The 27,077-nt window shown below is 38.2% G+C and overlaps 1 protein-coding gene across 1 annotated transcript in view; it reads left to right on the top strand.

The window, feature by feature from the left end:
* The first annotated feature begins 1,170 nt into the window (after positions 1 to 1,170).
* EFNA5 (ephrin A5) overlaps positions 1,171 to 27,077 on the top strand; it is a 213,974-nt gene continuing 188,067 nt past the window's right edge. Inside the window, exon 1 of the mRNA XM_082784393.1 lies at positions 1,171 to 2,206. Within this exon, the coding sequence (XP_082640519.1) occupies positions 2,082 to 2,206 (125 nt within the window). The 5' untranslated portion in view covers positions 1,171 to 2,081. The remainder of the gene's footprint in view (positions 2,207 to 27,077) is intronic.

The raw sequence follows: 27,077 nt of genomic DNA, 5'->3' as shown, positions 1-27,077 counted from the left end.
GCGGCGGCGGGTGCCCCCCTTCCCCGGCACGCCGCATGCAGAAGCCCCACATGATCGAGCCGCGAGCTGCCCGCCTGCGCCTCCTCCTCCTCCTCCTCCTCCTCCTCCTCTTCCTCGCCTTCATCCCCGGCGCCCGCCGCCACATCCCGCCTCGGACCCACGCGTGTGCATGTATGTACGTGTGCGGGTGCGTGTGTGGTGTGTGTGTGTGTGTGCGCGCTCTGAGCGTGTGCTGCCTGCGTGCGCACCTCCGCGCCCCCCGCGCCCTGCGGCTGCCTCCGGCTCCGGCTCGGGCTCCGGCTCCGGCTCCGGCTCGCAGCGGCAGCGCCGGGTGCCCGCTCCCGCAGGCGGCTGGTGCCGGATCGGCACGCAGCGAAGGGACCGGTCATTGCACGAAGGGGGCGTGACTGTTTAAAGGTTTTTTTTTTTTTTTTTTTTTTTTTTCCTCTTCCCTCTCCCTTCCTTCCATAAAGCAATTTTTTTTTATTTTTTATTTTTTTTTCGCAAAACTGACTTTTGCCCCTCCAATCCTCGTCGCTCTTTACGATCCCTCCCTGCCTGCCGCTGCATTCAAGTTTATTTATTTGCCTGCTGGCGTGGTACGTCTTTCCTTGCTGCTCCTGCTGCTGCTTCAGAGGGAAAAGGGGAGCAGCTGTCGGGCAGGACCGAGAAGAACCGGGGTGGTGTTGTGTTGTTTTTATTTATTTATTTATTTTTTTTTTTTCCGATCTCCTTATGTAGTCATCTGAGGGGTGGATTCTTTTCCTCCCACCCCCTCCCTGCTCGTTCAAACTGTTTTGTCCTTCCGCAGAAGTTGATGCTCCCGGGACTGGACCCTGCTTTATCACAGAGGCGCTCCGGGAGGCTGAAGCAGGAGAGTTCCGCACCTCGCCGCACCGCTCCGTCCCTCCCCCGGGTTGGGGAGGCCAACCAGGACCGACATCACCAGAGGAGTTTGCAGGCTTGATTTTCCACTTCTCCGAGGTTTTGCTTTTCTCCACGCCCTCCCATAAAACAATTTTTATTTCCATCTCCTTGGTTTCCACGCCGCAATATTTCTTGGATTGGCCGTTCTTTTTTTTTTTTTTTTTTTTTTTTTTTTCTGTTCCCCTCCTTTTCTTTTCTTTTTTTTTTTTTTTTTTTTTTTTTCCTTTTGCCTTTGGTGTTGCTCAGTCCTTGGTGCATCCACCGCCCAGGAACAGGAAGGACGAGAAAACCACTCCACAAAGTCTCCTTCAAGACACTCTGCGCTGCAGAACAGGCTCCCCAACTCCATCAGCGCAGCAAACAAACTCCTCAGGGCTCTTGCTGCCCCTCCACCACCACCACCACCACACATCCTTTTATTTTATTTTATTTTATTTTATTTTATTTTATTTTATTTTATTTTATTTTATTTTATTTTATTTTATTTTATTTTATTTTATTTTATTTTATTTTATTTTTTTAATTTATTTTTTTTATTTTATTATTATTATTTTTTTAATTTCCTCGTTGCTTTTTCATTTGCGGAGGGCCGGGAAGAAAGACACAAACTTTCCGCTCCGAGCTCCTCCGGCGCCCCTCGCCCCTCTCCCAGCCGGCGGCCTTTAATCCGCCGCCGGGACCCCTCGCGGGCTCCCCCAGCGAGCGGAGCCCGGCGCCCCCCGCCCGCTCTCCCCTCCCCGCGCCCCCCTCTCCCCGTCCCCTCGCTCCGCGGCTGCCCCCGAGCCGCGGGGCCGCTCGCAGGGGGCGGTGGGGCGCGGCGCCGGGGGCCCGGTGTATGTCGTGCCCCGGCCTCCCGGTGAATGAGCACCGCCCGCCGCCTGCCGCCGCCGCCCGCCTCGGCCCCCACCTCCCCCTGCCGGGGTGAGGCTGCCTGAGGGTCCCCGCGGGTCGCGCATCCCCGCCGGCTGCCGAGCGGAGCCCATCGCTTCTCCCTCCTCCCTCCCACCCACCAGCCTCCCCCATCTCTGCCCCCTTCGTTTTATTTTTTATTGCTACACTTCCCACCCCCCCCATTTTTTTTTTCTTTCACCATCCTCCCCACGCTCCCCTGCCTTCCACCCCCCTTCCCCTAATTTTTTTTTCCGCCGGGCGCGATGCCGCACGTGGAGATGCTGCTGCTGGCGGCCGCGGCGCTGTGGGTGTGCGTGCGCGGGCAGGAGCCCGGCGCCAAGGCGGTGGCCGACCGCTACGCCGTCTACTGGAACAGCACCAACCCCAGGTACGCGGGGCGGCCGCGGGGGGACGCGGAAAAGGCGCGGACGGGGGTCGGGGGGCGCCGGGCGGGGAGAGTGGAGAGCGCCGGCGGCGGCTGCTGCAACCCGGAGCCTGCGGGAGATGCCCTGTTTGCGGGATAGGGCGGAAAACTTTTTTAAAAATTAGATATTTTGGGGAGGAAGGGGTGAGGTGAGGGGGAAGCTGGTGCCCCTTTATCGGTCCGGAGCATCGCGGCTCCCCGCTGCCGCCCGTCGGGGGTCCAGGGCTGGCCGTGAGGAGGCGAGGTAGGTACCGGGCCGGGGCCGTCGGGGGCAGGAGTGCCTGGACGGCGTCCCCGCTCCTGACAGCCGCGTCTGCAAGGCGGCAGAGCGAGCGAGCTCTGGGAAGGGAAGCTCCCGTGATTTTCCTGAAGTTTTCCCCTCATGTTAAGAATCGGGAAATTTCAGCGCTGCTCCAAATGGTATCCGTGTGTTTGGGGGAAAAGTCACCCGGGTATTACTTTTTTTTTTTTTCCCTTGTTAAAGTACGTGTGAGCAGACTTTTCTTTCTCTCTTTCTTTCTTTTCTTTCTTTTCTTTCTTTTCTTTCTTTTCTTTCTTTTCTTTCTTTTCTTTCTTTTCTTTCTTTTCTTTTCTTTTCTTTCTTTCTTTCTTTCTTTCTTTCTTTCTTTCTTTCTTTCTTTCTTTCTTTCTTTCTTTCTTTCTTTCTTTCTTTTCTTTCTTTCTTTTCTGTCTGTCTGTCTAAGTAAATTTGGGGCTATTTTATCTTAGGTTATCTCTTTTTTTTATGCTTCTGATACTGCTGTTTGGTTTCAGATTAGCACATTGATTTTTGTCACAGGTCATGTTTTTTAATAGGTCTGTGTTGCCTGCAGAAAACTCCCCTACTCGGTATTCTGGAGTGGCTTCAGAATAGGTGATGCAGAAGTTACGGGCAGAATTTCCAAGTGCGGAGAGGTAGCTGCTCTGTCCCGCACTTGAATGCTTGGTTCCTGCTAACAATGCCTCATGCCTCAGCGTTACGTGGCTGGCACAAAAAGCTTAGGACAAAAAAGTATTTATCCAAAGTAGCAGTCATGCCTGGGAATGATGAGTATCTATAATTTTTAGTGCCCGTCTCTACATTTTCCTCTCTTGACATGTGTTGCTTGAAAAAAATTGCTCATTGTAAATGAGATAAAAAGTTGCATCGTACACCACATGTCTGAAAAAAATTGCTTCTCTCTAAAAAACAACTTTTTTTTTTTTTTTTTCTGCTGTTGTTAGGCAAAATGAAATGTTGCTCTTGGAAAAAAAAATATTCACAAATCCCACTGGGCAGAAGAGGGATTGTTGAAAGAAATAGGTTTGCCTAAATGATCTACACATGTTGCTGGTGTAGCAGTTAAACATAAAATACTTCAAAAATAACCTCACATTCGGGATTTTTAACTTCTGCAGTCTTATGTGTAATGAGCTCACACAACAACTGCACATGGGTAGAGGTAGTTGAAGATGCGATCAGCGCTCATCTAGTCAGTGGGCATTATGCACTGAGTGGATTTGTGAGGATTTTAATGAGTTTAATGGTATTTTACTGTTAATGAAATCTTCCCTTAGTCCAACATTAAAAATCAGCAGACTGCAGAGAAAACTTAGTTCTGTTATTCTTCCAAACACCAGAGGAATACTTAATTGCAAGATACTTCCAAACCTTCCCCTTGAAAAACAAATGTTTGTTTCTCTCTTAAACTATTCACTGCCCCCTCTCACAAAGAAAGTATCTATGTGGACATGTGGTGTTTGTCCGTGAGTTAAAACTGTGAGGAAGAGCAGTGTAAAGCTATATTTCTCCTTTGTTTTATTCTCTGTGCATTTCAAGTTGCATGATCATTACAGAGAAACAGGCAAACACCTCATTGGTTAGACTGGGGAGACCCAAAGAAAAGAAAACACTTCTGCTTTGAAGTCATTTTGTCAGGATGGAAGGTGAAGGCAAAATTCTCTTTGGTTACCAATATTTTCAGGTCAGTTAGAAGTGCTATAGGAATAACTCCACGGTGATTTATCTGCTTCTAGAGAGAGATTCAGGAGATGGACAGGCAGGTTTTTATACCCACAGAAGTAAGTGGGAATGCTTACTGTGAGATAACGATTTGAAATTAGAAGGCAAAATATGCTGCCATTCTTCAGCCACCAGTGCGGCCGCAGTTCTTTAGCTTACTTTCTTGTTGTACTTATTCAAAAAAATTAACAAACCAGTGTAGAACTAATTAGCTCAGTTTGGAAATTAAATCTTCATCATTTTGATAGTGATTAAAGGCGAGATAAAGTAAGGTTTCCTGAAGACCCCATCTGAAGAATTTAATAACGATTCAATTTATCTCGGAAACCACGATGCTCAGTTTTGTAGTATTAAACTCCAGCAAATGAAATATACAGAAAGATCTCATCCTTATTAAGAGACACAATAATAAGTTGATGAGTGGCCCAATTTGATAAGTGCTCCTTGTGTGAACAATATTTTGGTAACTAAAAAGACTCTGTGAGTCTATTAACAAGTTTATATTACATTTCTTGAATGGTTGCCAAAGTTCTGCTAGAATAATTAAAAAGTGTTCTAGAATCATTATTGTTAGTATGTACAAGTAACAGAAAGTTGAATATTGTTACAGAGCATAAGTCTTTTCTTAGAAGTATTTTAAGCATTCCCATTCCTTTTTTTCTGTTTCATATTTAGTTATCAGCATACACGAAGTACTGTAACTGGTGTAGTACAGAATCACAGAGTTGAAGGGATTGGAAGGACCCTCGAAAGATCATCGGGTCCAACCCCCCTGCCAAAGCAGGTTCTAGATGGGATTATGTTAAAGTTTAAGTTTCAGACTTTTGAAGTATAATAAAATGAGGTTGTTTCATCTATTTTTATTTGTGTGTGTGTGTGTGGATTGAAAGTTATTCATGGAATATGCCTGCAAATGTGTCTAACATTTTTGTTATTCATGGGCTTAGAATTAAGTGCATGTAAATTCTGATTACCCCTTTAATGTCTGTCTGCATATGTTTTCTTAGAGGAAAATGATCTTGTCACAGAATATTCCTCTGAATCCAATGGTTAAAATACTTTTGGAAGTTTCTTTGGTAATAGAGCATATACATTTAATCCTTATAGCTGGTGTCCTTGTAATGAAAATCCAGCCAAAATGTCATGTAACTGAGCCAAATATTGAAGCGGTTGACTTGCTTAGCACTTGTTACTGCTTTTAATCTTGTCAGGGTTCAACATGAACTATTTGTAGTAATTATTATTACATTTTTCTGCTTGCAGGACTGTGCTTCAACGTTGGGGTTGGTATTTAGGTATTTTCCTGTAAGTTATTTCAGTGGCAGGTTTTGTAGCTTCATAAATTGTTACTGGTTTCAAGGTAGTTAGAAAGACTTACCATTCAAGTCTAGTTTCTGGTCACACATAGGCCAAACCTTTTAGTCTCAGGAAAGTGAGTATTTTTTATTAGGAGTCTTACTGGATTTGGTTATCTCTTACAGAAGAAAATTGTGTATAAAATTACATTCACAAGAGAATCATAAAGATGTAGGATGATGACATATTTTCTTTTTGTGTGTGCTTAGGTGGATAATAAAATCAAGAAATCAGCTGTTAATTAGAGAATTTAATAGATCAAAATCATGTCATGTTCAACTGATTAGTTCCCAGTATTAACCTGGGTACCATATTTTGATTAGCGGTACTAGAGTTCTTGTTAAGTGAGATACTTGGGTATCAGAGAACAGGAAAATGAGTGGATGCTTCTGCAAATTCTGTGAATAGATCAGAATCTTGCTACCTGGATGCTTAAAATGTGGAGCATTTTGCAACTGAGTGTTCAAGCACTGATTCAGAAAAGCATCTGGCCCCACTGAACTGCATACTGCAATACTTAAGTTCTGTTGCAGCTGGTGGGTGAATAGATGTGTACTTAAGTGCTTCCCCGAACCCACCCAACACACAGACCCAGCGCTGAGAAGCTCTGGCCATGGCTGCCCGTGCACACCTGGCAGTTCTTGGGAATATGCTGGCTGGCTTGCTGGCTGGCTGGACAAACAGATGGACAAGCATCCTCCATATGCTGATATGCATTTGAAGATTTCACCATAGCATATTGATGTTATATGTTGAGGTCATTCGACTTTTTTTTTTTCTTCTTTCTTTTCCACCTTGAAATAGTTCTGCTTAAATACAGAGATTAGGGAAACTGTGCAGTTGGAATAGGAAGGAGGCAATTGTGTTTGGTAAGAACAACTAAGAAGTTGGGGATGAAAAGGGACAAAATCAAAACATTTGCTTTGGGTTTGGTATTCCATGTCATTTTATATCAAGAGAGGCATAATACCCCGTAAGTGGGCTGTACAAACAGTATGGCTTATGTTTTGAGAGCATTTTATCCAGCAGCTTGCTCCAAGAGCTGAAAGAATCTGACTGATTTCTTGTAATTAAAAGATCAGTAGCAGAGTCTTTGATTCTTTAACACCTACTTTCTTTGCTCTTAGTAGTTTTGCCAACACCTTATGTGTCCAGAAGAATATTGGTGTTTATTTTAAAAGTGCATTTTTGAGGTAGTTTGAAACATTCTATGGAAGAAATGACACAAAGAATGGTAGTTTCATTGGCTTCCACCTTTGTATGAAAGGCATCTTATTCAGTGGTAAATGATTTTCACGAAATACTCCTTATTAAATCTTTTGCAAATGCACATAGTGAGGACACTTCACTGCATTCATTCTGCCAGCCCTGTTTCCTTACAGGGAGGGACAGATAAAGATGAGCCATCCTCTCCCTCCCCTCTTGCTGTGATCCCAGCAATCTACCAGCTTCATGCTGGGCTGAGAAAATGAATGCAATTAGTCCTTCCGGAGTCACGGTCTTTGCAGTATTAAGGTGAGAGGTATGTAATATGTATATGCATGAATATGTGTGGCTTTCAGTGGTTGTATATGTGCATATGTATGTGTGCAAGTATATATGTATGTATGCATTGAAATTAGAAGGAGGTGTGGTGTAGAGTAAATCATGATTGTTGTATGGGAAGAAAATCTCTACAATTTTTTAATCAGCGAACTTAAACATTGAGAAAATGAATAGTTTGTTACAAACTCATTCCCAGCTCTCGTCTTCCAGCACAGATCTTTTTGGCTTAAAATAATAGTAGTAGTAAAATAAAAATATATATATTTATTTAAAAGAAGTGGGATCTGTGTTGTGGTTCTTGGCAGTCTTCCCATTGTGCTCTTCATTTGCGTGCTGGCAGCCCCTAGGCCAGTAGGTAGGCAGGTGGGTGGATGCCCAAGCACACAGGCGCACAGATGTAAAATGAAACGGAGAAGATTACAGGCATGTGCTTTGAGAACTCTCAGGGCTTATTAGAGTACCTTGTTACTGCTTCTTCCTGAAACAGCCAGTGTCACTGGGCAGTGTACTGCATGGTAGAAATATTAGGCTTCAACAAAGCGCGTAAAGAAGGCTGGTCATTTTGATCTCCTTAGAGAAAATGCTAACAAAGACACAACCTTTCCTAGGGAAAGCATGAGTAGTTCTTCCATAGCTGTGAGATGCACCTGTCTTGCTCTTCTGGCTCACTGTTAGTTTTTCAGATTTTTTTTTAAGGCAAAGAGAAGTATTTTGGAACTGCGTTCTTCTTCTTCAGCCATCCTGTTTTGAATTTATTTATTTATTTATATTTAATATGTCTTTATTCTCACAATTAGTCTAATCTTCCAGTATTTCTGAATGGTGTAATTCACTGTTGATAATAAAGGGTCCTGTTTTGTTTAAGTTTTCTTTGCACTGCTGCTTAAAAAGTAGTCAGTCAGCAGCACACCAATATAACGAAGTGGAAACATTTGGTTTAAAATAAACAGACACGTTATTGAAACTGCTTTCTGGTGATATTACAGTTATTGTGAGTAAACCCTACTGTAACGCACTTCAGCATTGCTGGATGGAAGAATAGAATCCTTCATCCATTGGAAGTCTTCCTTCCATTTTTGCATTCTCTCTATTCATTGTAGTTTCTACAAGCTAGATTATAGTTGAGCTAATTTAAAATGGTGGGTATTATTTTGAAGTATGTGAATACGGATAGATACCTGAAATCCTTTTCTAAGAAACTGAGCATAGGTTGTGACATTACAAAACCACAAATTCCTATTTCCACACATTTTTTAAAATTGTTTGTATTAAAATCAAATATTTGAAAATTAAAATAATAATAAAAATGATGCTAGCTTGTGAAGACTGAGATTTTATCTTGCTTCTATAGAGCACCATGATTTCAAATAACAGAAAAGTAAACCCCCTATATGTTTTTCATCTGGCGAAATGTCCATCATATTTTACTGTTGACAGGTTGATGAAAATCCATTGTTAGATCCTAGTTTTATGAAAAAATTAGTTTGTTTATTTTTGACTGCTGCAAAATGTAGAGAAAGAGTTTGATGCCCATTTTCTGTTATCTGGTATGATAGGAGTTTTATGCCCATTTTTCTGTTTAAATGCATGACCAGTAAAAATGCTGTCAAAAGAGAAATCAACTAACAAGAAGATACACAAGAGCCCTGTTAATTAGCAAGATCTGCTTGAATTGCTAACAGCAACCTCTCATAGTTAATTCTTCAGGTTTGGCGATTTTTACTGGAAAAGTCTTAAAGATTATGATTCCTATTCTGTCACTTGCAGTATAATCTGGTAGACACCTTTACCTATCCAGGCTGGTATACGGTGTGGAAAAAAAGGGATTGTAGACTGACAAAACCTTTAAGTACAGTATTAGTTATGTTTTACTTCTTGTATTTTACTTTCCATCATTAAATCAGCATATTAATCTGATAAAGAACTGTTCAGTAGTAATACCTGCAATTAAAAATAATATACGTTCCTCATTGACTAACTTTCAATTTATTTATTTTATATCGGACTCTCAAAGAACCATTTTATTTGAAAGACCCCATTTTATTTTTCTTACGTCAGTAATAAAGTGGTGCTGGAGTGCAGAGAAGAAGTAATTTGCTTGTGAATCATCTGATGAAGTGAAAATTTGTAGATAAGTTTGCTTTGATCACTGTATGCTGAAATACCTTTTTGTTCCATTCTCACTGATAAAATTCAGCCTCATAACAGTTAAGAAAGGTGTATTTTGATTATGTATTTTTTGTATTTTGATTCTGTATTTTGTGATAATATATTTTGTATCATAATTAGTATTTACGGAGTAGCATGGTTGTTGTTTGTTAGTTAAAATAACATTTTTTCCTCCCCTAATTTTTTTTTTTTTTTTTTTTTTTTTGCTTGCGGGTAGATGCTGGACAGTGGCAGGCATATGCATATTATGTGGTTTGCTCGTCTGCTCATCAGTGTGGCCTTTCCCTTGTGGGTAGCAGTGAAACTACCTTTTTGTTTTTGTGGACTTAAAAGTAGTATTTTTTGTGTTAAAATAATGGTTCAGAAGATTTTTTTTCCATTCTCTCTACACACATTCCATAATCCCATTATCTAATCACATGGAATTGTTAAGAAATATATTTTAATTTTTATTGCAGTATTTGTACCCTACACAGGGGTTTTCATTTTAATTTTTTCTTTACATCTGTTTTAATTTTGTAAATAAATTTGAGTACCTTTTGTACGGTCTATGCCTTTGAAGTAGGAGCTAAATACATTCTAATTTTTTCATCAAAACTAAACAAATAAATCGTCATCTGTGGCTAAGGCTTTGCTGGTTTTGTAGTGCTATGTAAATCAAGTGTTGAATTTTTTCTTTTTTCCTTTTTCTTTTTTTATGAGGAGGCAGAAAAAAAGTATTTCACCTACTTGTAGATTTGATGATGATCTTTGTAGTACAGCTATCAGTTTGCTATGCTGGTTAATCAGTGTTAGGTAAGGACTGCTAACAGCTTTAATAATGTTGCCTTCCATGGAATTGTTAAAAGTTGCTTCAAAGAAATTTGCTAATTGATGTTGTTAATAAGCAGTAAAAAGAGCTTTTTGTGTGTGTGTGTGTGTTTTTCCCGCTTTAGTTGATGTCTAATCAAATTTTAAAAATAGTTGTGTATTCATACAGGCAGGGCATTTGGTAAGCAGAAGTTAACAAAGTAGGATCTATCAATCCTGTTCTCTTTCCTATTCTTTCCAGAAAAGAAGGAAATAAAGAGGGACTCTGGAATTTGAAAGTATTGACCTTCTGACATGCACACACAGCATGGTCATTGCACTGGCACATAAAGTGCCTTAAGCCACCATAATGGCAAACTGCATTTTTGAAGTTACTGATATGAGAGCCAGCTGGATGGGGGATGGAGAGCCAACATTGACTCTACAGCTATTTGCAAGTTTCCACTTTAGAGCCAGACAGCTTCACTTTTATATTCCCAAACTTACCACTTAGGAATAATGTTGCTTTGTTCGGTTTAGCCAGGGATTTGTGACTGCTACATAGACTTAGTACCGTTTGGTCCAGAATTGTGTGGTCATTCTTCATAGAGATCTGCTTCACAGAGTAATTTCATTCATCTGGTGATGGGGGAGGGATGAGAAACAGTGAGGGGACATTCAGATATAGCATTCTTCAAGGAAAATGCACATCCACATTAGCTAGTCCCTTTCTTAAAGCTTTTTAAAGATGAAGGCAGAGATTTGGATCAAGTATTTAAAAGCCAATTCAGACCCCTGTCTTCCGAGTACATGTGATCTCCTGGATAGGCTCTCCATGCATGATCTGGAAAAGACCTCATACTTTACTTACTGCAACAGCTCTTCTCTCCCCCGCTCCCCCCCCCCCCTTTTTTTTTTGTATTTGTTTACAGTTATTGCTCCGGTACACTTATACATCTTTTTATAGTTCTCTTGGGGCTTAGTTTATTAAAAATTAGTGATCCATCACTAAGCGGGGTACAGTACAAATACTGGTGCTCCCAAAAGGGAGATTTTGTGCCAAAACAGAAGAAATAATAGGGATACAAAAGCTGCCAAAAAGCGTGTCTCCCAATTGCTAATTAATCAGGCGAAAAAGCACCTCAGCAACTACAATTGAATGTGGGACAGTTTGTTGTAAATATTTAATAAAGATGTGTTAAGGGGACATAATATCTTCTTGTTTGTATCTACGTATATTAAAAAAAAAAAGGCAAATAAAAATGCCATCTATGTGCCAGAGCTGTTGGGGATTTCTTTTATGTTGATGGCATTGTCACTGGTAGAGCTCTTTCAGAAAACCTCTTGCTGCTTTTGAGCAAAAAAATTATCATTTTGTCTATTCATTTTTCCTGTCTGTTTTTAAGTTGGTGGTTGATGATAGTATCTATAACCAATAAGTGAAGCTTCAGAAAAGATACATTAAAAAAAAAAATACATCTTCAGCAATCTGGGTTACAAGGTATGGGGAAAAAATTGCTGTGAATATCTGGTATCCAAATCTGCCAATCACTTTTGGCACAGCTCCCATCATGGTTGCTGTGCCCATAATTAAATGCCTGTCATTAGTGTATTTTTCCATAACATTTACAATGGAAAAGGCAAGGGGTCCTTCCAGAGCTATGGCTGTCAGGGGAACAATAAAAACTAATTACACACTCTGCTGTCACCATTGTCAGCTCTGCTTTTGGGGGTAAAGAACATGGAAAGTGTGTGCCTAATAATTATATATATAAAATTATATATATACAATACCCAATTGGGGAAACTCAGTCATAGTGAAGTGACATTTACTTGGAAGTTTATTATTCCTGTATTCAAAAGACCTTAATTCTAGGGTTGCATTTTTCCCTTCAGTTATGGCTAAGTTGCACGCACTTTTCCCTTTACATTCAGTCACTTTTGCCTTTCTCTATTCCTTTCTCTCTTGCACACTTTCTGGTGAATTGAGCTTTCCAATAAAATTGCTCGGATCAAAGCTGGTATTTGCCTGCATTTATTAAGTGGGTGCAAATCATCTTATCCTTTGTATTCTTTTGCTTGTGTCGTGGATAGTAAACTCGATAAAAAATGCCGAAAGAAAGCAGCTAGTGCTTTCAGATAAGTTTGCTTGTTCACCTTTTTTTCTGTTTTCAGTCCACGGCCTGCAGGTCATCCTCAGTGAAATCAGGAGGTTAAGATTTTGGAGTGCTGCAGCAGTGGCTCTGGTGAAGTATGTGCCAGTTCTGTTTGTCAGTGCACAGATATTTCCCAATGTAAGCATGAGGGCATAACCGGAGAGTGAATTATCTGTAGAATGCTGTACTTAAAGACATTGAAGGAATAAAGTCATGCCGTCGCGCTAATATTTACTGATGTTTTTCTTCTGTAGCCTGTAAAATGAATAATTTAAGCATTTTTATTTTTTTTTAGCCCACAGATTTTAAAAAGAATAGATCATTGGAGCTAGGATTTTGAATATATTTAGGTACCCAGAGTTGCAGAGAAGAGCCGTGTGGGATTTTTGAGACTGCTTGGTGCCTAGCTGCCTTAGATTTTATTTCTGCCTTCTTACACCTTTAGGTACTTAAATGCCCATCAGAAAATGATCCCTAAAGCTGCTTAAGGAAAACAGTGTAAATATATATATATAATAAATATATATATGTGTGTGTGTATATATATTAAATAGGTGAAGTCTGTAGGAGCTGATGTGTATAAGGAGGAATCATAGTCTATTTGCTCAATGGATACTAAGGATCTAAAGTTTGTCCTGTGGTCACAATGGTGTGGTGTTGCTTGTGAGCGGGACTTTCAGACATTAGGCTTGCCTACTTCCACAAGGCCTCGCAAACCACACAAGGCAAACCTGCTGAGACCAAGCCACGTATGTGGATATTTGTCTCAATGGATCAGAATAATATCTAGACGGAAGCCTTTTAAACTGTTTTTGCAGGGTTGAGACCCGCAGCTTTGGGGAGCTGAGGAGATAGAGATGAACCCAATAGATGAACAGTCATCGTGCCGCCAGCGGTGTCAGCAGTGTGGGCTGGCTAGCCATAGGTGGTGAGCAGACAGTTAGGCACTGCTGTGCTGGGCACCTTACATAGTCAGGGACAATTTGGGATGTGCTAAAGAATGATTAAGATCGAAACTAAAATAAGTAGTGCAAAATTAGGATACAGGTTATGTGTTTTCTGAAGCACTATGTGATACATGTTTATTTCATGGATAAGATACTTGTTAAAGACTAGATGGATTTTGTGAGTGTCCAAATATGATAGAGTTCATTCCTTAATGAAATAATTGAAACACTGTATTCAGGAAATAATTCTCTATTTTCTACAAAATAGAACAATAATCTTCTACAAAATAAAAGTTACTGTTTTGCCAGAGGATCTTACTTCCCCTTTTTAATACAATAACAATGTATTTTGTTACCTATTTACCAAGACGCAGACAGCTTTTTGTAGTGTTGTGTTGTTTTTTTGTTGTTGTTGTTGTTGTTTTTTGTTTTTGTTTGTGTGTGTTTTTTTTTCCTATTGTATTTGGAGGCTGCTGGAAGAAAAGGAAAGCAATTTTTCTTGAAGCAATTTCATTTAAAGCAATATCAAATACTATGTTTTTCTTGATTTCCAGTGGACTTGCTGATGTCTAGTGGCTATGAGATACAATGTAATGAGACGAAGAAGCATCTTTCAGGAAATGTGACACATTTAATTTGAAAAGACATGCATTGATCAAATACACCTTCTTTTCGTAAAAATGAGTCTCATATAAAAAAAAAATCAAGTCCTAATTCTTAAACTGAATCCATCATACATATATATGGAATTTCATCATGTTTTATAATTTCTGTTATAGGACAGTGGACCCAACTTAATGTTACTTGTAAGTATTTGTAATGAGTTGTCTTTAGGGTCCTAGAAATCTTTGAAAATTTTCTGTAAGGTTGATTTAAAAAAAAAAATCTTTTTGAAATAGTGTGAAAGTTTACTAAATATGTTAATTTCACAATCCTTTTAAAGGATGTGTACCCAGTTTTATTGAGGAACTTAAGTGTTAAACAGTCCCCAGACAAACTACATTTATAAAAAATACTAGGAACACTTCCTGCAGAGAACGAGATCATTTTCTAACATGCTTAATAGCATAATTCTCATTTAAAAACATGAAATATAAATCTGTCTTTTAACACTCGGCACAAAAGTTGGATGCAGATATGTTATTTTCTTCACTAGCAGAAGTTCCGTACATTTATTGAGGGTTTTGAGAGTATAAAGAGATTCCTCATTAAAATAAAAATAAAATATAAAGAGTGTTGTTATTTGCAGTATCTTTAATCAAGGTGGTATGAAATTTCTCATTAAGGTTAAGATTCACATTATCATAACAAGTGACAACGTAGGTGAAGGGGGAAAATTAATTAGAGAGGTAGATCATACTTGTTTCTCATTATACCCTGGCTATTCACTGCATTCAAATTCTAAGCAAACCTTTACTCTATATCTCAATCATATAAAACTTACTTGCCAGGAACACATTATGAAGAGAATCTCCATATTCACTGTTTCTAGTACAAAGCATGATAGTTTGCTTTAAAAAAAAACAAACAAACAAACAAACAAAAAAAAAACCTTTTTTTTGTGATTTACAGCATAGCTTTAATATTACTTTTTCAGACCCTGTCTCTGAATGAACTATATTTTATAGCTTACAGTAAAAAGAAATCTCCGTTTTCCATTTTTCATATTAGCTGTCTTGATTTAGTGCTAGTATAATGGCCTTCTTCAGAACAAAGCATTTGGAACAGTTTCATGGGTACTTGGGTAGGTGTAGAGTTTGGATCTAATATGTTATTACTGATGAAACCAGTTTTGCCTTTGTAATTTCTCTGAGTAAATCTGACCATTTCAGTGTCCAATTAGGAATTGGTTGTTTGTCTTGTTATGTCTGAAAGAGGAAATACTATATCTAGTTTGTGTGATTTTTTTATTTTTATTTTTTTATAAAACTATGTGAATGCCTACAAGACCTGATTTTTAGAAGAGAATATTAGGTAGGTTTAACCCAATCATTTTATGTTGTTTTCTTTCACATCGGAAAAGCTCTACTGTTAAGATAATATGTCTTCTGTTTTCTAGACTGTAACCAAAATGTTACACACAAAATAATTCATATTAGTGTCATAGTCCCCAGAGTGCAGTGAGGTACCTGGGTGAAAAAATTCTGTTGCTTTCAGTTAAATGTGCTAGAGATCAGTGCTGTTTCCTGTGATTGCTGCTGGGGATAGTTGTGGTCTGAGAAATATTTCTACCTTAGAGAAGAAAAAGAAATTTAAAAAATATTTATTTATTTTAAAGATAAATTCAATATTTGAGAGCATATCTTTCCTTCAATACTACTACTGCTATGGATATTGGTCCATATCACTTCAAGAATACTGCTATTTAAATAATATATCAGAAGCAATAATAATGTTTACACAAATATGACCTGTCAGTTGAGAAAATACCTCAGCAATACAGAATTTTCTGATTAAATATTCTGATAATATTCTGAAAATATTCTAATAATAAATAATATTCTGATAAAGCAGGGTTACTTACTACCTTTTTCTGCAGTATGCCATAGTATGTGCTTGGAAATAGGCTGTAAGTAGTATTCTGTAGTATTTATTTAGTCTGTTAACATATTGTGACCAGATGCTGTGGTATATTTGCATGGAGTTTCCATTGAGTTTACTGAATCTTTGGGGATGTCATAATTTTTATTTCTGAGGTCTAGGCAGCAATAAAAGAGAACAAAGTAAGTATCAAAGTAAAGTTAAGTGGATAGTATGTTCCTTGTTCTTTTTCATTCCTCTCTAAATTTTAAAAACATTATTAGTAATGTTAAACAATTTTTAAAAATGAAATGTAGTTAAATCTCTATCTAGAGATGTTTCATTTATTTACATTTACCACTTCTGCAATGTCCATTTTAGTTTTTACTTCCTTAGTAAGTTACTCAATGTTTTTTTCCTCTTCAGAACTTTTGTTCCATCTTAGCTACCATTTCAGGCACAGTTACATTTATTTTGTATATATTATAGTTTTTTTATCAATGTATTGATTAAAATTCTCACCCCTCAAATAAGGTTAGGAGAACATAGTATGTAGGGTGGTTAAGAGAAATTTGCTGCAGACTGATTTTGGTATAAAGGGAGCATGTACTCATTTCCTTAGGACAGGGAAGCCTGTATTCTTTTGAACTCTATTTTGGAAACAAGCATTTTGAAGTTGCTCAGGAGTCTAGCCTCTGCTGCAGATGCGTTTGCATCTTCCCTTAATTGTATTGGTTCTTTCTACCTACTTGTTCGTGATTGTAAGCATTCCTGCTTTCTCTTAAAATGAAAAGGTGGAATGGAACGCAGTTGGGAACCCCATCTGTTGTTACCAAACGCCAAAAATCAAACAAATGCCATGACAATAATGCAAAATTATCAAATAAAGAAACTCAAACAATCAAACCTCCATGCATTGAAAAAAGGAAGATGGGAGGTGGAAAGGTGCATCTGTTCTGCTGTTGCATGACCCCAAGGGCTTACATAAACTACTTTTCAGAAGCCACTGAAGCTGAAGGTGTAATTTTTCCTGTTGAAGTAGTGGATTGTCAGACTGACTCAAAACTTTGAGTGGAGTCTAATGTGAGAAAGTATGTTCAGGCAAGACTGCAGCCGTTCTAAAGGAAAAATCGTACGGCTGCCTTTCAGCTTGAACAGGTAAATAGTGATTGTCAATCTGTTCTTCACTCTTAGAAACATCTTGTGTGTGTGTGCTTGTGTATTTAATGTGGATGATGCTGGGGGAAGAAGCAGAAGAAGGGGCGAGATTGTACTAATGACAACTTGTTTTCCACCAGGACATTTGTTTTTGTTGTTTTCGCTGCAGTTCTGCAAGCTTCTGGAAGAAGGTGAATACATTGACAGAAGAGCCATTAAGAGGCGAGCCCTCACTTCCCTCCAAATAAAGAAATCCTGAGATTGCATTTAGAAACACTTGTTTAGAAACATTTAATTGTACTTCCACTATGTGTTAAGTTACCCCTTTTTTGGGCTGGTAATTACATCTTGCTTGTGACTTAGGTCCTATATGAAAAATGGGAATTCTTGTCCTTTTTTTCTCTTTCTTGGTAAGCGGAGGGTATGTTTTTTACCTGTTGTCTTTAAACATCAGCAAGTTGCATCCATCTGCGCAAAAAGGTGCATTGCTACAGTCTGTGTGTGGTCATGCTGTGACCTAGGTGTTGCAAAGAGAACAGGAGCTTTCTATAGTTCATAAGTGTCCTTGCATACTTAGTTTGCTTGGGTTACCTTAAGTAGATTTGCATATAGCTGTCTGACATGTAATTTTCAAACCTTTCTAATCAGCTTTAAGAGAAAAATGACTTTCCTAATTATTAATGGCTAATTATTCTTCAAACCTAGGTTGTGGTATTGTTCAGTGTGTGCTATACCTCTTCTGTCCCCCTTCCTGTTTTTTTTGTTTGTTTGTTTGTTTTTTATGTTTTGTTACAACAATTATTTCCACGAAAAAGTGGTTTTGATTGTCATCTGCTCACCTCCTTAATTTTTCCTTGTTAGAATAGATTGGGTAACGCCTTAGGGTTCCTGACTAGTGAGCTTTGCTTGGAAGGACCTGTAAAACAGTGGCTCCAAACTGCAGCAAATATTGACTAGGTCTCTGAGCTGAGCCTTGCTCTGAACACTTGAAAGACTGCTATTGTTCCTCCTCAGTCAGCACTCCATAGCCAAGGCTAAAGTATGCATGTGTTAGGAGAAGAAAGGCAGTGGGGGAAATTAAACAGTGAACACAACTGAACTCTTAACTGCTCTTTGCAGAGGAGAGGGAAACCTCCAACAAAAAAGGGGCAAGAACTTGCTACAGGTTGCAGAAAACTTTGCTGAAGAGGAGTGACTCACAGCATCAACGCTTTGTCTGTAAGGGGTGCTAGATGCACGTAGCTGATAGCTTTGGCATTATTTAGGTAGGATGTGGGAAAGTCTGTGGGAAGGAGTACCAGTGTTTTCCTTATGGGGATGGTTCTTGGTAAAGACTGCAATAGTTTATGAACAGTTACGTGATGAAGGTGAAGTCTTGGGCAGGTCCCTGCTGTTCCAGGCTCTGATCAGAGCAGTGATGGGTAAAGTTTTTTGGAGAGTTTAACAGCTGCTATTCTTTTCCGTCTAGCTATTGTCTTGACTGTGCAGAAGAAAGGCAAGATGCAGAGCATGCAGTTTAATCAGGCAACCACTGTTTATTCATTCATTTGGGAGCATAGTTTGGCAGTAAAGCATATACTGAGAATTGCTGTACTTCCCTTGGAAGTCCATCCTCGTTGGAGAAGCTTCTGCACTGGGTGGATGATGGACCCCTGGTGAAAGGCTGGGAAGCTGTCTGATCGTATTCTCCTCTCACCTTTCTGTTTTGTTTGGGAGTACTGTTTCATATATTTCTTTCACATTTTCATTTGCCTGGATATTTTACTTCTGTATAACATGAGTAGTTTTGTTGACTAGCTTGGTAATACAGCCTACTACATTGCTTTCACCTGAACTAAATCTCTCCGACTTGCTGTGATGAAAGTGAAATTCATCTCACCAGGCTTCCTAGTTCTGCCCTCCCCCCACTTTCCTGCCCAAGAAAAACCTTCAAAGCAGTATATTATTAACATTGTACCTGCTGCCAGCCTTAAATATATATATATATATATATATATATATATATATATATGTATTTCCTGCTGATTCATTTTTGCTTCTAGATAGGTGTTTCTTGAATGTGATGAAAGAGATGTCTCACATATTTCACAATGGTCAGCTGTCCTCATCCCTGTCTGTTTTGTATCAGTTACCTCTCCATTCCCTCCTGTCCTTCAGTCTAGATGATGTAAGGAAACTTGAAAGGACCCACGACCTCCTTTTCTTCCTACTCACAAGACAAAGCTTTGCCCTCTGTGTTTAAGATTAGGAAAATGACAGTATATCTACATGTATCTCATTATTGTAGAGCATATTGTGATATTTTGAATATGAAAGGAGCTGTATAAAAGCAAATTCTGTTTACTCACCTCAGATGGGAATAGGATGGTCTTGTTGCAGCTCTATCCCTTTATCTAGGTAGGAGAAGTGCTTGACACTGTGTTTAAGAATGAGATTGCACTGTGCTTTGCTTGTACCCTCCAGCAGCACTACAGCAGAAAGAAAACCCATCTTCAAGGATGAAGTCGGAGAAGTTAAAACATAGATGGGAATTGCTCAAAATATTAATATGCTAAGAAGATGCTAAGATTATAAGAAACTTCAAGTACAGTGCCTTACAGCTGGCAAAAGCATTGTTTTCTGAGCTTATAGAGAGCAGTACTATATCAAATCCAGAAAAATAGGCTTTTGATAAGTAAGTAGGTAACATATTATTATAAATTGCTGTGGAGGAATGTGATTCAGTTTTATTTTAATTAACCAAGGTTGTCATTTCACTAAAGATCAGCCTATTTGGTATGCAGAATACACAGGAATATAAAATATATTAGATTTAGGTAGGAACTTCTTTCCCATATTTTTTTTTTTCAATGTAAGAAGAATACTCCATGTAAATATTGTGTGTTGATCACCAGATCCTATTCAAATTCCTTTATGTATTCTGAAGATAGAAGCGTGTAGTTGAGGCATGGTAATTCTTATACAGAAGAAGGTTCGTGACTCTTTTTTTCTGCAGTAAATGTATTTTCCTTTGAACTGGTAGTTTACATATTGCTAGTTGTCTAATTTTACCCATTACAAAATATATTTCACTGAAAGCCACTGCATTATAGACAACAACCTGCAAAAATAAAAAATCATTAGAAATATTTTTGTGTGTGGCTCAAATGCAAAAGGATTTCCAATGAAGCCAGGATAAGGAAAGAAGTAACCAGGCTCTTGTATAGTCCAGTTTTCTTTTTTTTTTTTTTATGACCTTCTCATTTCTGTGTATGCTTCTTTTCTGCCTTCCTCGCCTAACACAACAATTCTAATAATATGATTGATACTTTACAAACAGGAAAATTCAGAGTTACAGCTTCTGCAACAATTGGAACACTCCTATATGGCATAAACCTAAGATTTTTATGTTAATCTTAACTCATGTGTATATGTGATAACTTAAAATCCCTGTGCTTTGGGGTTATTGTTCAGATTGGAAAACAACATATGGTCACACAAATTATGTCATTGTTATACTTTATCCCTCCTCTACTTAAAGTCTACTTAAGGAGTTGTTTCTTTGTATATACCAAATTAACTGTTCTGAATGACATTCATTTGTGAATTGACTGGCCTTTATTAAAAAGAATGGCCAATCAAAATTGTAATGCATTTGTATGCTTTTTCTTCAGTCCCATACTAAAGAACCAGAAATTTTATTCCTTTCCTAATGGAGCTGATACTCTAGCTGTAAACATGAGGTTTTTAGAAAGCTTATCAGTCATGGTAGAAATACGGCCTTTTATATTTTGTCTCTGTTGATAATGCTATGTTTGCAAGACAGCTCAATAATGTAGCTTTATTTTGTACAGTAATGTGCCAATCAGCTGTTTTCCCGTTTTAGCAGAAGCCAGTTTGGAAAACAGGTAGTTGGTGGTACTTACCACTGTGCTCTAAATCACATCTATTTCTTCAAACTTTTCTGACTCTCTTGTTGGGTGAACGTTTATCAGAATTTCAGACTAGTACGATTACTACCATATTATTGCAATATACTCTTCTCCGTACCCAAGCGTCTTAGAAGTTCTACATTTATCTTTCCTGTTTTATTAATAACAGAATCTTACGATGAGCAGATATTGTCACCAGATCAAATGGGCTTATTCCAGTCATGTGATTTATTTATTTGTTTAAAATCTATTTCTAGCACTCTTTTCTTAAAAGATCATAAAGAATTAAAACAATACAAAGGCTGGGAGGAGTTGGATTTCTCCAAGAATAGAGTTTTATTTTTCAGTAGGAGTCCACAAAGAACAAAATAAAAGCATTCAAAGACCTGCTAGGCATGTCTCCATGAAGACTGAAGTAATGTATGCAGAGGCAGGCACCAACATAGAGTTACGTTGCCCAGTGCACTGCTAACCATTTACTTTGAAAGAGACCTGCTTGAGAACAAAGGGAAGAAAACCCCTCATCATGTGTGCAGGTACTGATTTTCAGCTCAGGTTCACTGTAATCAGTTTCCTGGTTTGATTGGTACAGCCCATTTTCTGTGGCAGTGTGGCCTTTTGACGAATTAACTCAAATCACAAAACATGGTAAAGAGCTGTTCCAGAGCCCAGGGTTTACGCCCAGCCAGTCTGATGCTTTAGTTGAATTAATCAGGGACATACCCAACCTTTTACAAACACTGTTCATGTGGGTTTGCTTTTGTGTTCTGAATTCAGAAAGGAGTTGAATTTTAAGTTATTTTATGTTTGCCTGTTAACCAGATTCTGCATTGACTTACTTTATATTTTTTTTTCCCATTTGTAGCTTAAGAGAAACATAAAAGCAGAGGTTTAGCAGAACTAAATCAACTTGGCTTGATTAGTCAGGAGTGTATGCAAAAACAATGGTACAGTAATTGGAAAACATAATTTTATTTTTTTGACAACCTGATATTGGTTTTTATTGCTATATTTTAATTATAAAGAGAGAGTAGGTTAGGACATGAAATTCAGGACAATATACACGTATATGGACTTAAATGTTTAAATTATTCTTGGAAAGGTTACTGAAACTGCAGCTTTTACCTACACTGAAGACATACGTATGTATCCTGTATGTATATTTTATATTTCTATTAAAAAAAAAAAAAAAGTTGTGATTTAAAACAATGAAATAAAAGCAGTTTTTACAAGAGTATTCTGTCTATACCACTTTTCTCCTATTTTTCCATATTTTATCACTTGTGTGTATGCCTCACTTCCTCATTGCTCATCTAACATATCTATTTTAATATTATAACTGATATTTTACAGTCGGGAAAATTCAGGATGCCTTCTTAATGGATTAAAATTTGCATCTTTATAATATCAAGTCCACATGCATGCATTAATATTATCTTTATCATAGTTATGTCAGTGGATACTATTACTATACTGAACAGGACATAACAAAGTATGAACCCAGCTTTGAAGATCTATTATAGTCTATAGTCTCTTATCTGAGCTAAAAGTTCAGAGCAACATAGTTTTCTGTCATTTTTATAAACAGAATATGAAAATACTCATTAAATCTGTGTGGATGTTACATATGAGTCCAAATCATGCTTAAAAAGCAAACTCTCAGAGTAGAATAATCACTGGTTTGACACAAGGATCCGTCCTAAAAGCAGTAATAATTCTGTCTTGTTGAGTATCAAAATTGGCATGTCTGATGGTGAACTGTGCAAGTTTCAGCAGATAAAATTCATGATATCCAGTCTAGCATTCTGCCTTAACAGAGAATAAGAAAAATTATATAGACTCAATTGTTTATATTTGTGCATGAGAGTTGCTGCTATTGGTCACATTTTCTGGGGAAAAAAATAAAAAAATAAAATAAAGTCCTGAAATTCTAGACTAATATTTGGAAAAATACTTTGAACATGTCATGTAAGTGCCTGTCCGCTCAGGCACTTTTCTGAAGTACAGAGACATTGTAGTGTTTTAGAAAAGTGGGAGATGGTGGAGGGCTGGTAATAATTAAGATACTGTGATGTTTGTACTTAAAATAGCTTTAAGAAACTTACAGCAGGTTCTGTCACAAATTGTCAGGAAACAGAAGTGTTCTGATTTTTCAACCTGATCTTTTAGTTGAACAGTCAACTTCTGGCATATTGAAAAAATAAATAAATAAAAATACATAATTATTTAAGAAACGGGTTTTGTAAATGCAGTTCCTGAAAATGCAAAACATGTGATTCACAGTACTAAAAAAAAAATAATAATAATGGCTTTTGAATTTATTAATGCAGAATTTTTAAATTGTTGCCTCTATAACGTTTTGAAAACCAATTGAAAAGTTTGTAAGTTTTTGCAGTTTCTGAAGGTACACAAATTGCACATTCAACTTCAATTTTGAGTGGGTTTTTCTACAAAGATTCAGCAATTGACCAGCTTATATGCTTCATTTTTCACAGCCTCCTTTTTCACATAGGTGTTCAATAATGCCTTTTCAACAGCTTGTCTAAATAATTGCCAAAATGAGAGAAAGATTTCACTTACTTGGTGAATTATAAAACACACACACACAAATCCCTGCACTTTGGAAGGGTTAAAGCTTTTCATGAAGGTTAATAGAAAATAAAGAAGTGTAGCAATGTAGTGTTTGTATGAAGAATTTGAGCAAAGGTGTCTATTTATCTCTAATGGAGGACAACGAAGGATTTAAGAAGTCATCTCATTTATTGTCTCCAACACAAAAACCTTCCCTCTGCATCTTTCAACTTGCTTCACCACTTCTGAAGAAGCAATGGGCAAACTGCTGAATTTTTATTGATCAGCTTAACCTAATGAGATGAAAAGACCTTTTCAGAATTACAGGGGGAGAAACATGCGTTTACAGAGAAAACTGGTTTTGAATGCTTTCACATTTCAGCATTTTCTTCATACCAGTTGGGATCAGGCAGACCTCTGTTCTGTCTCTGGTTCCCTCAGCTGCTGTCCTCCTTTTGCCTTCCCACTTAATTTTAGACATTCTGTAAATGAATGTTCATGAGGTGTGCCCACCCTGCCCCAGCCCTTCAGAAAGAAGTAAAAGGAAGAGATGAGATGCGGCTGGGATGGACACACCTTTGGGAACCGAGGCAAGAAAGACTAGGCTGTTAAAACATGACTCTTCAGATGGGGGCCCTGTTTGGATAACTTGCCTCTTCTAAATTCTTCTTTTCCCTTCCCTCCCCCCAGCTCCTTCTCCTTTTCTCTCCCTTGTCAAGCCCACTTCATAAACGGTAGCAGCTGGAGATCTTTTTAGTGGCATTCAGGGATTACTGCCCTTCAGGATTTTAATAAGCCCCACTGCCTGAAATGTCTGTGAGGTTGCTCTCTGAGACAATTACCATTCAGGGCTGGGATTGAGGGCCCTTCATGGCCCAGATGGCCAAGGGGCTGCACACGGGCGGATAGCATTCCCCCAACAACAGATCACTGAAGCAAAGAGAGTTGCTTTTTTTTTCCCCCTTGTCTTTGGTTAGGATGAGGAGTGGGGAGAGGGAGAAAAGGAGGGGAATAAGGGTGTTCTGCCACTTTGCAGCTAATCAAAGCTAAGTTTGCTCATCCTTCTATACATAACTGGATTTAAACTGTGACCTCTTAAGAACAGCAATTTGAGGTTACATATCCCTCTCTGCTGTAAGGCAGCTGCACTTTGTAATTTAAAAACACAATACCCCTGATTATGAGGAGTATTTCTTAGCAGCCCCCACAGGAAGAAATAACCTGTAAAGGGCTAGAACGAGGCCTCTTACTTTAGTACCGGGAACAGAGGACTAAAATTGCAGTCAGAACTGATTGGTAGCTGTGAATGCCTGGGAAATCTGGAAAATACAGCTGATTAATGCTGGGAAAACGTTTAGCCAGGAGGAATTGTGCATTTAGGTCTGCTTTTACCTGCTGTACAGCATGGTTTCTAAATGAAGCATATGGAAATAAAGTGATGGACTTCAGAAAAGACTTCTTCCATAGATGACGTTTTAGTCACTGAAAGAAAAAGTGTTGGGTTTAGGGGATAAAGTTTGGAGTTGTTTCTGAAGGAAGCGCTCCTTAGTGACTTAAGCACTTGCAGAGCTCATTTCACTGGAGCCAGAGCTTTTTGGTCTTGCAGTCCTGTACAAAGAGTGGGAAATGTGGCTTATTAGCCGAACAGCTGTTCTCTGTCTGGATGGACAGACATTAATTTTTTAATCCTTGGACCCCCTGATGGCAGAAAAACCCAGTTGTGCCTCTTCAGATTAAAGTTAATATTTGTGATACAGAGCTCAGTTGCTGTCCATTTGCTTTTGACTTCAACAATGAATAGTTCATTCTTTTAAATCATATTTAATAAGAAAATAAAATGCATCATGTCATAAAAGAGAGAAATTGCCTTAAATAAAAAGCATACATCTGGACTGTCTTATGGCTGAATAGTTCGGATGAATGGGACTAATTCTCTCGTTATTGATCGCAAGGTTTCTTCTCCCATAGCCTGCAAGCTACAGCAAGTTAATTTGTGGAATGGCAAAAAGTCCAAAGTTAGGAGAAAAAAAATTACTTGATTGCTCTCACAGAAAAAAAATAATAATGAGTTAACGGTAGAATTTTGCATGCTGATGTAACGCAAATGTAAACAGCTCTGCTTCTGAAATGGTAGATTTCAAATAATTACACCAAAGGAAAACAAGATGATAATTTCTTACTCTTGAAGGTCTGAAGATGGCTAGGGCATGGAAGTAGGTCCTTCTACTTGTTTAAACATTACTGAGCTGTTTCTCTTTACTCTGAATAGTCAGACTTGTCATGTCTGTAGTTAGTTTTCTAAAGTACCTGTGCTGAGATATAATATTCCCATTATGAAACTGAATGGTCAGCTTTATTTCTTCTTGGCAGTCCCATCAGAGTATTCTCCCCCTCCCTCTCCCCTCTCCCCCCCTGCACATAGATGTTACTAGGATAACAAAATTATGAACAAATAAATAAAACTTTCATAAATCATAAAACTTTAGTAATGGATTCAGATTGCTACCATGTTAACAACTCTGATATCAATGGCCAGGTGAGCCAAACAGGGCAAACCTTGCAGCACCTTCAAAGTGTATCAGGTATTGAAACAAACTCATTGAAATGATTGGAATAATGATTGAAGTTGGTAAGGTGAGGGAAATTTGCCCAGTTTTAAGGAACAATATTATATTATGTATTATCTTTTGAGTCCTCAAATTCAGTTTCTACAAGATACAGCATCATAAAGGAGAAAAAAATATTTAACATTGAAGCTTGTGTTTCCTGTTCAATTTGGGCTGATAAGACTGAAAAACTTCAGCTGCTGATTACTTTGTATATATAAACAGTGCTTCAGACAGTCAGTTGTTTGGTATGACACTTTTAAGGACATCCAACATACATACTGCTACATTTCAGCTGTGGGGTGCATTATGTGTAGTTTCATGCTGGAATATGGCTTTTATTTTGATAATAGATATATGCAAAATGATGTAATAGAAAAGTGACATAACAGAAATTGTGCTTTTCAGGTACACCAGTGTGACTCACTGATTGTCCCAGAACTGGGTGAATTTAAGGCTGGATTAGCAGTGTCACAACAAATCAGACAAAAACTTTGGATAGGATATACAAAAAACATTCAGAGTACATGTAACGGTGTTTGTATTGGTAAATGTAACATTAAAATTGCATGATGAGCTCTTGGTTTTGATTATCATGTTGTATCATTTCAAGGTATGTCTGGTTTCTGATCAGTGTGACATGTCAGGAATGGTGCATTTTCAAAACCATTTTGGGTCTGTAAGTTACTGCTGTGTTCATTTCTTCATCTGTGAGCATTCCTACAGTGTCCAAATATTGATCAAAACCAATCTTTATTTATTTATTTATTTGTATGCGAAATACCTGTGTCATACCTCAGACCCTGTTTGACATCTAAAATCTTTCTCGATGTTTAGTGTTTTGCCATTTTTTTAGCCTTTTTTTTCCCCTAGTGCTAGTATAGGACAACTACCATTAGGAAACAAATTTCTCCCTTATTGTCTTTTACCAGGATTCTTTGTTGATAGCAAAGAATGCTAGAGATATATACAAAGACAGGACTTGAAAAACAGATGACATATTTGAAGACCTGTTTGTAACATATACAAACATATAAAGCTGGAATATTCTTACTCCTTTCCTCCATCTTCTAGCATGACGTGTCTGATTTTAGTCTTTTCACAT

Source organism: Aythya marila (genome assembly GCF_965140915.1).
Source record: "Aythya marila genome assembly, chromosome: Z".
Lineage (NCBI taxonomy): Eukaryota > Metazoa > Chordata > Aves > Anseriformes > Anatidae > Aythya > Aythya marila.
Note: the sequence above shows the minus strand (reverse complement) of the source record. Positions and strands in the feature narration are given on the sequence as shown.